The 12,615-nt window shown below is 55.4% G+C and overlaps 1 protein-coding gene across 3 annotated transcripts; it reads right to left on the bottom strand.

Annotated features, from left to right (window-relative positions):
- Positions 1 to 276: 276 nt before the first annotated feature.
- Positions 277 to 12,569, bottom strand: Fam110a (family with sequence similarity 110 member A). Of its 3 annotated transcripts, XM_048811147.1 has the most exons (3): positions 12,376 to 12,492; positions 6,520 to 6,622; positions 277 to 1,842 (listed from the first exon to the last, which is right to left on the bottom strand). In XM_048811147.1, exon 3 carries the CDS (start codon positions 1,742 to 1,744, stop codon positions 857 to 859), a length of 888 nt encoding a protein of 295 aa, XP_048667104.1. In that variant the 5' UTR covers positions 1,745 to 1,842; positions 6,520 to 6,622; positions 12,376 to 12,492; the 3' UTR covers positions 277 to 856. The 3 variants fall into 3 exon arrangements, with proteins under 3 accessions (XP_048667104.1, XP_015337521.1, XP_048667103.1); XM_015482035.2 differs by lacking the exon at positions 6,520 to 6,622 and having other exon boundaries at positions 12,376 to 12,569; XM_048811146.1 differs by lacking the exons at positions 6,520 to 6,622; positions 12,376 to 12,492 and adding an exon at positions 4,588 to 6,477.
- Positions 12,570 to 12,615: the final 46 nt, after the last annotated feature.

The following is a 12,615-nucleotide window of genomic DNA, read 5'->3' as shown; positions in this document are numbered from 1 at the left end:
AACTAGGCAGGGTGGGGATGGGGGGACATTCAAGGCTGGGAGGGTGCCGGCATGACTGCCAGACCTTCTACCACCGGCCCACTTCCTGGTGCAGGGGAAGGCCGTGGTCCTGTCCCAGCTCTGTCCCCTCTCATTGGCTGGATCTGTCTCCTCCTCTATGAATAAAGCATTCTGAGGACCTTTCCTGGGGCAAGCTCAAGCCAGCCACTGACCTCCTCTACTCTGAAGCTTCCTCCGCCTTCCCCCTGTGAACACAGAAGAGTCTGAAGGCCCAGCCTGGAGAAACAAGCGTTTATTAACCAAAGGGAGGGAAGTCAGAGCAGTGCAGACCCCAACCGGCCCCTGCAGCCTACCCATCTCGGCCAGCTGCCAAAGAGCAGGAAGAGCAGCAGATAGGCCCCTTCCTCCCGGCCACCCCCCACCCCAGGGTGAGTTCCCAGGAAGCCAGGGCCCACTGGGTAAGGAAGAGGAAGTCAACAAGGGACAGAAAACAAGGAAGGAAGGAGGAAACAGAGTCACTGGGTAGACAGGCTTGGCACATCCCTCGGTCCCCCACTCCCAATGGGGAGGGCTAAATGGCCAGATGCCAGCCCCAGCACAGGAACCAAGCAAGGGTTTTTGCCCATGTCAGAACCCTTGTATGAAGGGAGGAGGGTCCAAGGCCAAGAGCAACCCTCTCCAGGATCAGTCCTTGCCAGAGGATACTGGTCTAGGTGGAAGCTTCTGCCTCTACACCAAGTTCAAACAAGGGAGCTGCCTCTGGTCTGTCCAGAGACCCAGGCGAGGATGCAGGAGAGGTCAAGGGCCAAGTGCCTCTCCAAGATCTGTCCTGTGGTGAATTTCGAGTCCTAGAGGGCTAGCCCTCGGCTGCTGGGGTCTCCCGTGCCTGCCGCAACCCATAGAGCCACTTGATCACGCGGGCATTGCGTTCTACCACTGACACGCCATAGGGGACCCGCTCCTGGGTCCGCTCCTCTACAGTGGCAGAGCTGCGGTGGGAACAGCCCCCCTCAGAGCTGCCCGGCCCAGCACTGGGCCCCGCCAGGGACACGATGTCCGAGCTGGCCCGTGCCAGGTGGGCCACCCCCAACCCCCGTGCCTCCTCTGGATCCAGACCACAGAAGTTAAAAAAGCGCTCCAGGTCGGCAGCTGCCCTGGAGAAGCGCTCACTTAAGTCCGACTTGGAGCGTTGCAAACCCGGTGGCCGGCCTGGGCTGGAGGCGGCGGTGGTGCCAGGTGATGGGCAAGGCCGGGCGGGTGAGGCAGGCAGCGGGCGAACGTCCACTCGGCGGACCGCGGCAGTGCTGGGTGGTGGGCGCGGAGGTGTGGCTGGGGGGTGCTGGAAGGCTCCCTCTGCCCGTCCGGGGGTACGGCTGACCTCGGCAGGTAACACAGGACTGTCACACAAATTGATGAGACTGCTAAGGATGTCCAGGTCCAGCTGGGGCCGGCGACCAGGGCCGGGCAGGGCGCGGCGGCTAGGCGTGAGCACCGTGCGGCGAGTCCCGGGGCTGAAGAGCGGCTGTTTGGACAGCAAAGGCTGCACCGGTTCCTGGCGGGTGTTCGCTACGTGCAGGCTCTTGACGTACTTGGCCTTGTCGGCCTCCAGGCGCTCCACGGCACTGGGTTTCCGCGCTCCGCCGTCCGCTGGCCTCCGCAGGAGGTAGCCGGGAACCTTGGTCCGCAGGCGAAAAGGTAAGGAGGGGGCGGCGGCGGCCGCGGGGCTCAGCGTGTCCACGGGCATGGCCGCTACATCCCCCGAGGGCACGCGTCGGGGCGGACCAGAGAAAGGAGGAGACAGGGATCCCCGGCACAGAGTTGGCAGCTGGACGCCGGCAATGGCTGGGGGAAGGAAAGAGAAGGGGCAGAGCTCGCTCAGACAAAGGCTCACCCCGGCTGCGCGAGGATGAGACGCCTGTCTTATTATAAGCTGAAGGCCACGCCCCACCCCGCCGGGAGCCAATCATCAGGCAGCGAGCAACAGCTGAAGGCCCATTGCCCCACCCATATCACCTCCTTGTGGCCGGGGTCCGCACCAGCCCTGGCAGAGAGAAAAAAGGTGTTAAGAGAAGACAGACAGGGCCAGGCACACCTTCAAGGGAGCAAAGCAGGCTCCAGGCTCTGTGACGGGCACCAGCAGGCGGAACCTCAGCGTCCTGTCAATGGCCCCATTTTGTGGATGGGGAAACTGAAGTTCAGGGAGGCAACCAACTTGCTTAAACTAATCCAGGCTCTGCCTTGCCTCCAAGCAGGGAGGTGCTGGTGACAAGGGTGTTGAGATTAAGTGACCAAGAGAAAGGGCTCTAGTCCCTCTGCACCTGGACTGCCCACAGGAGCCTGGTACCACCTCCACCCCTCACCCTCCCGGGCAGGAAGCTACTCTGTGCCATTCACCTGCCTAGACACGCCATGCCCCAGGCGTGGGAGCTGAGCTGTAGGGGAGGAGCAGAAAATCCCCACCCCTACCCCAGAGGAGTTCAGAACCAGTCAGCCTCCAGTGTGGGACTCCAGCTGATATGATCTTGTCAACCCTGAGTAATGCTGCTCCAAGGTCACACAGCCCTGTACAGGGGACCCAGCAGACCCTTGATCTGCCAGCAGGTGCTGGAAGGGCAGGCACTCTCAGGCTAGAGGACCCACACCTGAGTGCACAGGTATCCACACAGCCACTCGTACATACATGAGGGGCCTCATGTCCCAGGGATAAGCCAGCCCTGTCCCCGTTTCCAAGGAAGACCCAGGGCCCAAGGTTCACCACTCCCCCCTATACTTCCAGGGCCCTTGGAGATGGAGTAGAAGAAAACCCACCTACTAAGTCCCAAAACTTTTCATCTGCAAAACACAGGGTAAGTATTTAGTCTAAGTCCCCAAAGGGACCTGCAGTTCGGGCCATCTAGACCCGTGTCCAATCAAGTAGCCATTAGCCCCATGGGTCTATTCAATGTTATCTAAAAATTCAAATTAAATAAAAACTTAAATTCAACTCCCGAATCACATTAGCATCATTTCAAGTTCTTAAGAGCTGCACATGGCCAGTGGTCCCTGCACCGGGAGGCTCACCTTCAGGTACGGCTCGAAGCCCATGCGAGTATTCATTGAATCAAAAGGTACACGGGAGCCAGGTGTGAACGCAGACCGAGATGAAGCACACCCCAAGCCCTCAGTAGGCAGGCAAGGCACAAGTGCATGCAAAGTCTACTTTCTTAACTCTGCATCTCCAGTAATACTGAATTTTAAAACACCGCACATTCTGGACACACAAAACATAGCTGCAAACATATCTGCTCCCCCTCACCCCAGTCTCCAGCTTGAGACCTCAGCAGCAGTGTTGAGAGTACAACCTTGGGCCCGGCTGGCCCCACAGCCAGCGCTGCCCCGGAGGGAGAAGGGATGGGCAGGTGGGAAGGGAAGGCCAGCCCCACTCAGGACGGAACCCCAGGAAGGTCTGAGGGAGGAGCGGCCCTCCCAGCTGTGTTGAGGTGGCCAGACTCTGCCCCGCCCCCCCACTCCCCATGGGGCTGCTGCCACCCAAACCAGTCAAACCCGTTGGTGGCAGAGGCGGATCCCTCCCAAGCACCAACGGGGAAGCGGGGAGGAAGGAGGTCAGATGAGCAGGGCCAGGTCAGAAGCCCCTCTGGAGCTCCACTCTGACACCCACTTCCTCTGACCGAACCTGCGGACCCCAGGGTCCCCTCCAGCTGAGCAAGTCACCAAGCCCAGCTTTGGAGCACTGGTCCAGGGCCGCTGCTCACCCACCCACTTGGTGCTTGTCCTGAGTTGGCTTCGGGCAAGACACCAGCCTCCAACACACCAGGTTTCCTTATCTGTGAACTGCAGCTAAAAATAGACCTCCCTGGGGAGTCAGGTCGCTCTAAGCAAAAGAGATGACAGGTCAAGAAGGTGTGCAGCACCTGGGGAAAGGGTGGCCCTCCACTCGCTGTCCTGTGTTACGACTCTGAACATCAGACACCAGTCCCTCAGAAGCCAGCTCCACAAGAGCGTCTAAGCCCCCATCATGAACAGAGGCGCACAAAACAGAGGTTAATCGGTGGGCAGACCTGCACAGTCCCATGTCACGGTAACCCCTGTGAGGAGAAGCCTTGGCCCCAATCACCAGGTGGAACTCTATGTCCTCCCTATGGCCTCCTCCCACCACCCAAGGCCCCACCCGTGGATTTTTCAAATGCTGCCCACAAAACCCAACAAACCCTTCTCCTCCCTGGGCCTCGCAGGCCACCTGGCCCACCCTCCCCAGCCCCTTCTCCTTCCCCAGCCTGTGTTATCCTCAGGAGGCCATGGAATGGGTGGGGGAACCGGGGTTCCAGGTTTGGCAGCTGCTCCCCCTCACTTCTGGGAAGTCCTCTAGCAAAGTGGCATGCTGTGTGACACCCAATACCAGCTGCCCTCTCTGAACCTGGGTCGATCTTTATCTCACATGAGGGGACTGACGACACGATTCCTGGGACCGCGTTAAGTCTGAAAGGGGAGCACCTGCCCTCGAGGTCCCTGCCACTGGGGGAGGGAAGAGCACCGGGGTTGCCCCCACCAGGGCCAGAGGACCCTCTCCCACCCCCCGCCAGCACCTACCTGGCTGCGCCGGGCCCGAGCTCCTCGCCGGCCCACCTGGGGCTCAGGTTACCCGCCTTTGCGCAACTTCCGGCGGCTGCGGGCAGGTGAACCCGCCAGCCCGGGTATTACCCAAAAGGGGGAAGTAAGCCAGGCAGGGGCTGGAGCCGAGCCCCAGCGCACTGACAGCTGGCTGGGTGCCCAGACGGCAGGGAGCTCCTCCTCGGGACTGCCCACAGCACGTGGGACGACATTCAAGCCCCTTCGATGCTGTCAGGAAGCACGGAGCTTAGGGGTGGCAAACCGCGCCCCTCCCTCAGTCTCAGCCTCCCTGCGTCCTGTCCCTGTGCAGGGCTGCGAAAGTGGCTTTCCTGGGTTAATTAACCCACTTGACTCTCCCTCCCAGGACGGGAGGCGATGAGGTCAGCTCCACTGTTATCCCCAGTGGACGCAGGAATGGAAAACTGAGGCTGGGACTGGCCCAGCCTCCGCCCAGTCCCCCAGACCGACCAACCTGGGCACTTCCCCCCAGATCAACTCCTTCTCCCCGGCATCTCTGGGGGGTTGCTGCCCCCTCTAGTCTATGAACGAGGAGACTCGGACACTGAGGGGCAGGCCAGTGTGAGCTCCAAGGGCCGGGGGATACCCACAGCGGCTTTGTCAAAACAGGAGACATGGGCAGAGCCATAATAGTGACGGTCCTGGAGTTCAAGGCCAGGCACTGCAGGTACTCAAACCTCCAGGCCTCCCGGAGGCAGGCACTCTGTGACCCTATTTTACAGAAGAGGCTGGGGCACTGCCCACAAAGGAACCCCCGAGAGGGCGATGGCTGTGTCCCCTTAGCCTCCTTGAGCCCCCTGTGCCACCCAGGTGGGTGCTAGATTAGGCTGTTTTCCACTGGGATCGGAGGCCTAGGGAAAGAGGTGTCCGCAGGCCCCAGAGGGGGTAAGGCCAGAGGAGTCGGTTTCATTTCTATGTCTGGGTGAGGCTGGGCCAGAACTGAGTGGGGGTACTAGGAGGCAGGAAGTCAGCTTTGCTCCAGTCTCCAATTTTAGGAGACTGGGTATAAGACCATTGCCCCCAACAATGGCGCACAGGCTCCCTGCTTGGTCCTCCACTGAAGCAGCAGCAGGTGACAGGGAGAGGAACCTCCTGAGGCACTGGTAGTAGGACACAGGGCAACAGACGATTCCCATGACACAGGGAAGAGCCAGCCTCCTCCCCGCGGCCCCTGCTCCAGGCACTGTTCTAGACTCCAACACGTGTTCACTTACCTCATTCTCACACCCACTCACACTCATTCTCACACTCTTCTGAGGCAGGTACTACCATTATGCCTGTTTTGCAGATAAGAAAACTGAGGCACAGAGAAGTGAGGCCACCTGTTCAAGGTCACACAGCAGGCAAAGAGCAGAGCCAGGATTTGAGTCCAGGCTTGGGTTGGGGGGTCCGGGGGAGGAAGAAGAGTTTGCAACCTTGGGCTTTGGCCACTCATCAGATGTATCCCCCAGGGAACCCCTAAAGAATCCACAGCCTCTTTGTCTGGGTCCCAGAAGGATGGCCACCTTCAAAAGCACATCCAAGCTATAGTTCCAGGCCTCAATTTCCTTAGTTGTAAAATGGGGAAGATAATGGCAAGGTTTTCCCAACAAGCCAGACCTCGTCACTGCTGGGCTGAAACCTTTCTGTGGTCAAGGAGTGGAGCTCTCCGGCCCCCCAGGACCGAGAACTTGCTTACCGCTCCCACCTTATCGCCAGCCTCTTTCCCACTCCAGCCACGGAGCCCGCCCTGTTGGCCCCGAAGGTGCCGAGTTCTTTCCTGCCTCAGGGCCTTTACACCACTTGCTCCCTGCCTGCCATCTCTCACTCCATCACCTCAGATCTCACTTCAAATGCCAGCTTCTCAGAGAGGCCTCCATGTTGACCCCAAGCAGCTTCCACCAGTGCACTCACCCCTTTTCTTCCCTTCCAAGCAATCACACACCCGGTCACTTTAGATGTTCATTTATGTGTCGCTCCCACTGGGCTCCGCCACACCCTTCCATATTTTCTCCCTCTGGAGACCAAACACAAGAGGAAACAGAGTGACGTTCAGCCAAGGGGCTGAACTGGGAGCGGGGCCACCATCAAGATGAGCACATTAAATGCACACAGCTTCTCTGCTTGTCAGTCGCACCTCAGTTAAAAATGAAGACGGGAATAACCCAAAAGGCGGTCAGGAATGCCACGGAAGTGCTCTTGTGACCTCGGTGCACCTGTCAGGAGCGTCTAACAGCAGTTTGTCCTCAGCGATGACTGATTAACTGGGCGAGGAAGTGCCTGCCAAGTTTCCCCTGCAACGTTCCGAGTTTCCCTTTATAATTAATAATTACCTGTGGGAGGGAACAAAGCGACCAGGCCCCTCGCCACCAGCCCCTCCCACCCCACCTTGCGGCTGGCCTTCCCAGACCTGCCCCCCTGGCCCCAGGTCTCCTCCACTGCAGGGGGACCCTGGCCACTGCTGGTCAAGCCCCGTTCTTCCTCCACGGACACCAACCCAACCAAAACCCTCTGCTGCGGGCAGCGCCCCACCCGCCCAGCCCTGTCCCCTCTGTCGGGTGCTGCACAGACTCCAGAACCAACTTGCTCGGGCTCCAGTCTCAGCCCCATCAGCAACTAGCTGAGACCTCAGTAAGTTCCTCGCCGTCCCACGGTCACCCAGGGTCCAACAGTGACTCCCACCCAACACGAGGCCTGTGTGTGGCAACTGCCACCAAAGTGTGAGCTGTGCTCACTGTCCTCCAGGGCTCAGCTCCTGGGCGAGGCCTCCATCAGCCCAGAACTGCGAGCAGAGCTGCAGAGACGGCAAGTCAAAGAGCAGCACGGGAACAGTAAGACCGGGAGTGCTTTGACCAGACACCCTCCACAGACACACAAGCAGCCAGGAGTACAAGACAAGATGCTCAAAGCACCTATCACTAGGGAAATGCAAGTGGAAGCCAGGAGACACCACCTTACAGCCATTAGGACAGGACATTATCCAAAAATATACCAACAGACAATAGCAAGGGTAGATGAGGACCTGGAGAAATTAGACCCTTGCACACTGGTGTTGGGGATCTAAAATGGTACAGTGCTGGGAAAACCAGTACGCAGTTCCTCAAAAAAAAAAAAAAAAATTAACAGCCATGCGCAGTGTCGCGCTCTGTAATCCCAGCTGCTTGGGAGGCCAAGGCAGGAGGACTGAGTTCAAAGCCAACCTCAGCAAGGCCCTAAGTAACTTAGGGAGACCCTGTCTCTAAATAAAATATAAAAAGAGCTGGGGATGTGGCTCATTGGTCAAGCACCCCTGGGTTCAATCCCCAGTACCAAAAAGAAAAAAAAAAATTAAACAGAAAATTGCCATAGTATCATCCCTCAATTCTGCTTCTGAGTGTATACCCAAAAAAATCAAAAGAGAGACTTAAAGGAGTATCTGTACACCCTCGCCCATAGCATCATTATTAAATCACTAAAAGGTAGAAGAAGCCCCAGTGGCCCAGGAGGCTGAGACAGGAGGATCGCAAGTTCAAAGCCAGCCTCAGTAACAGTGAAGCGCTAAGCAGCTCAGTGAGACCCTGTCTCTAAATAAAATACAAAATAGGGCTGGGGGATGGACTCAAACTAAAAAGTTTCTTCTCCACAAAAGAAACAATCAACGAGGTGAAGAGACAGCCTACATTTTGGGACCAAATTTCTGCCATATGCATGTCAGATAGAGCACCAATCTCCAGGATATATAAAGAACGAAAAAACTTAACACCAAAACAAACAAACAAAAACCCCACCCAATCAATAAATGGGCTAAGGAGCTGAACAGACAATTCTCAGAAAAAGATATACATTCAATCAACAAATATATGAGAAAATGTTCAACATCTCTAGTAATTCATAATGGCAGCCATCAAGAGTACAGACAACAGTAAGTGTTGGTGAGGATGTGGGGAAAAGGCACATTCACACATTGCTGGTGGGACTGCAAATTGGTGCAACAACTTTGGAAAGCAGTGTGGAGATTCCTTGGAAAACTTGGAATGGAACCACCATTTGACCCAGCTATCCCACTCCTCAATCTATACCAAAGGACTTAAAGTCAGCACAAAATAGTGATGCAGCCACATCAATGTTCATAGCAGCTCAATAGCTAAACTGTGGAACCAACCTCGATGCCCTTCAGTAGATGAATGGATAAAGAAACTGCAGTATATACACCCACAATGGAATATTACTCTGCATTAAAAGGGAATAAAAATGGCATTTGCAGGTGAATGGGTGGAGTTGGAGAATACCATGCTAAGCGAAGTAAGCCAATCCCCAAAAAACAAAGGCTGAATGTTCTCCCTGATAAGTGAATGTTGATCCATAATGGGGGGAGGGCGTGTGGAGAAACTTTGATTGGGCAAAGGTGAGGGAGGGGTGAAGAGGGAATATTCGGGCAGGAAAGATGGTGGAATGAGATGGACATCATTACCCTAGGTACATGTATGACTGCACATATGGTATGATGCTACATCGTGTACAACCACAGAAATGAAAAGTTGTGCTGCAATTGTGTACAATGAATCAAAATGCATTCTGCTGCATACATACTAATTTTAACTAATTAATTAATAATTTTTTAAAACTAGGAAAATAAGGCTGGGGATGTGGCTTAGTGGTTGAGTGCCCCTGAGTTCAATCCCCAGTACCCCCACAAAAAAAAAAAAAAGGTGGAAGAGACCCAAATGTCCATCAATGAATGAAGGAATGGATAAGCAAAACGTGGTGAGATATATATATAATATTTTTCATTCTTAAAAATGGAGGAAATCAGGGCTGGGGCTGGGGCTCAGTGGTAGAGCACTCACACATAAGGCATTGGGTTCGATCCTTAGCACCACATAAAAATAAAATAAAGGTATTATGTCCATCTATTACTAAAAAATATATATATTTTTTTTTTAAATGTAGGAAATGGGAATTCAGTGTTTATTGGGCATGGAGTTTCAGTTTGGGAAAAATTCTGGTGGTGGAAGGTGTTGATACTTTCAACAAAATGTGAATGTACCTAATGTCACTGAATTGCACACTTAAAAAGCAGTTAAGGTGGTCAATTTTATATACAAGCAAAGGGGAGAGCAAGAGAGTGCAATCTGGAACTCCACAGGCTTCCTAGATTCGAATTCCACTTCTAGATGACCTTGTGCAAGTTTTAAACCCCTCTCACACTGTCCCTCTGCAAGACAGAAATGGTATCAGCAGCAGCTCCATAAGGAGACAAGGGAATGAAATGCGTTCATACTTGTAGACTCCCGAGTACACAGTAAGTGCTCAGGAGGTATTAGTGATTTTCGCCCTTCTTTCAAGGCTGGGAGGTGTGGCTTCTGATGTTTGTCATTTTTTATGACACTCTACACCCTCCCCTCCCCGTTCCCTCCACCTGCTTCTCTCCTTCTGGCCCAGACTTGGTAGAGACAGGGAGGCCCTTGCCTGTCCCTGAGGAGGATCAGGAAGGCTCCAGGCAATGGACAGGGGCCAGCCAGTAGGGCAGCCCAGCTCCATTTCAGCCCAGCTGTCCAGGTCAGAGACACCCGCTGGGCATCCTCCAGGGCCATGCCAGGTCCCAAGCTATTTCTGGAGTCTTCCTGAGGCTCCTGTCCTGGCCTGCCCAGCAGTCAGCCATGCCCAGAGCAACCCTGCACAAACCTCAGAAAGGGAGAGATGAGCGGCTGTGGGAGGGGTGTGGGTGTGGAAGCTCGGGCACTGAGCTCCTGCCTGGGCCACCCATGTGCCCACCTCCACAACTCAATATTCTGGGCCTCAGTTTGCACCTGAGGTTGCAAAATGGGGAAAGGGGCCTTGACCGGGGTCTAAATGAGGGAGAAATCACAGGCTAGACCTTGGGGAGGGACCTGGCACACAGGAGGGAAGGCGGGGGTGAGACAGAGCCAGAGCCAAGCCCACTTCCTGTCCTAGAGTGCCCTCTGCCTAGGCCTGACCTCATCATCATGGTGTTTTATCTCAACCCAGAGATGTGAAGAAACTTGCCAAAGTCACATAGCAAGTCAGTGACAGATCACAGACAGGGCAGTGATCTTATAATTTTATTTATACTTAATCACTAAATATAAATATTTAATGATTTTTTTCAATGCACATGTTTCAAAACTCAAAAAACTTTAAAGGGAATAAAGTTTAAAAAAGCCAAACAATCAACTCCCTCCCATCTCTGTCCCCAGCCCTCCTCCTCACAGGCACCACTGGGACAGACAGTTGTGTACCCTTCCAGAGAAACCTGAGGCACACGCAAGCGAGTAGGGACATACATTCTTTCTCTTCTTCTAGACATACAGTATCACGCTGTGCATATTGTTTTCACTTGCTCTTTGACTCAGTTCTTGATGCTACATCAGTACATAAACAGCATCCAATTATTTCCCATCAGCCCCTGTGCCATGCAGCTTAGCATCCATCTGTCCTATGCATCTGTTACAAACCACACTGCAGGTTCAGCATCACTGCACCTATAGCATTGTCTAGAAGTGGGACAGCTGAATCAGGGGATGAACTTATAACTGTGACAGAGATGGGGGAAGGGCTGCGCTCCACGGAGGCTGACTTGACCTCCCACCAGCAGAACGCACAGCAAATGGTCAGCAGATGCCAGTTAATCAAGTTACCTTGATTACTAAGGTTTGGGGCTCCCTAGATTTTTTGCTGGTAGTGAGTTTCTAACTTGCCTCATCCTGCCCCTGCCCTGCATCACATTCCAGTGGCTAATAGACAAAGTATATAGGGCATAAGGTGGAGCAGATATTACTGAGAAAAGCAAAGCGTGCCAAGAGGCCAGGTCATATGAAGTCAACAGGCATTTGTTGAAAGAATGAATGAATGTGGCTTGTTTTCTTCCTGAGTGTCCAAGTTCCTCTCCCCAAAGCCAGGGGGAGTGTACAGAGGAGAGGATAAGAATTCCCTTCGGAAGAGATGCAAGACATTCAAATCCTATAAGTCTATGGGTCAAAGCCTCAAAGATGAAAGCCAGACAGACTGAGAGCCAACCCCTGCGTGGCCAAGTCTGTGACAGCCCCCACCTACAAAAGGAGACCTACAATAGCAACCTGCGGGGAGGGGCATACCCAGGAGGCTGAACAGAGTCAAACCTAAATTAGATGCTCCACCCTGGGAGGGTCCAAGCCTCAATCCCAACTCCAAAGTCTCTGATGACCAGTGGCTTTGGTTTAGAAACTGCCCCAACCCGCCTACCACCAACCCGGGGCAGACTCCCAAGAGGCCAGCAGCGACTTGCAGAGCCTTGGAATCTGCTGCCCACCCACCCCGAATCTAGCCCAGAATCTAGCCAGATCAGCCTCGTCTGATCCCCAAAGAGGGGCCCTCTAGGGACAAGGGTCTCAAGTGAACCCTAAGTTGGGACCCTCTAGGGACAAGGGTTCTCAAACGAACCCCGAGTCCAGCCGCTGGGGAAGGAAAACGGGTGTCAGAAGGGGTATCCCAAGGACGGTACGGGGTGGGGCCGGGGCGTCGAGGATCCAGCCGGGGTTCCAGGAGCCGCGCCCCTGCCCTCAGGAGCTCAGAAAGTGGCCACCACTTGTCAAGGGGTCTCTCCACACGTGGCTGTGAGGTGACACGGAAGGACGTGGACTCCCGGTGGCTCCTCAGGGCCTAGGGCTCTGCCTCAGCCTCGGCGTCCCACTGTGACTCAGGACACGGGGGCTGCGCGGGGACCACGCACCCGGCAGGCGCTCGGTGAAGGGCCTCGGACCCGGGCTCGCACTCGCGGCACCGCGCGCTCACCTGGAGCCCGCGCTAGGCGTGTCCGGCTCCTCCGACGCGGGCACTGGAGAGGCTGACAGCTCGGACCGGGCGGGAGGCGAGGCCCCAGCGCCGCGTGGGACCCAGCGGCTTCCTCCGGGAAGCCCTCCGCCCCCGACGGAGCAGGTGGCCCCGGCTGCCCGACGGCCCCGCCCGAGCGGAGGAAGGGGAAGTGAGCGTGCCCCCCCCCCCAGCCGGCGCCGGAATGGTTCGCCCCGGACT

Source organism: Marmota marmota, unplaced genomic scaffold (assembly GCF_001458135.2).
Source record: "Marmota marmota marmota unplaced genomic scaffold, marMar, whole genome shotgun sequence".
NCBI classification, from domain to species: Eukaryota; Metazoa; Chordata; class Mammalia; order Rodentia; family Sciuridae; genus Marmota; species Marmota marmota.
The sequence above is the reverse complement of the archived record's forward strand: the minus strand, read 5'-3'. Positions and strand labels throughout refer to the sequence as shown.

Bases quoted from the DNA above. Each gene is read 5' to 3' on its own strand.
- Fam110a (XM_015482035.2), bottom strand. From the start codon at position 1,744: ATGCCCGTGGACACGCTGAGCCCCGCGGCCGCCGCCGCCCCCTCCTTA.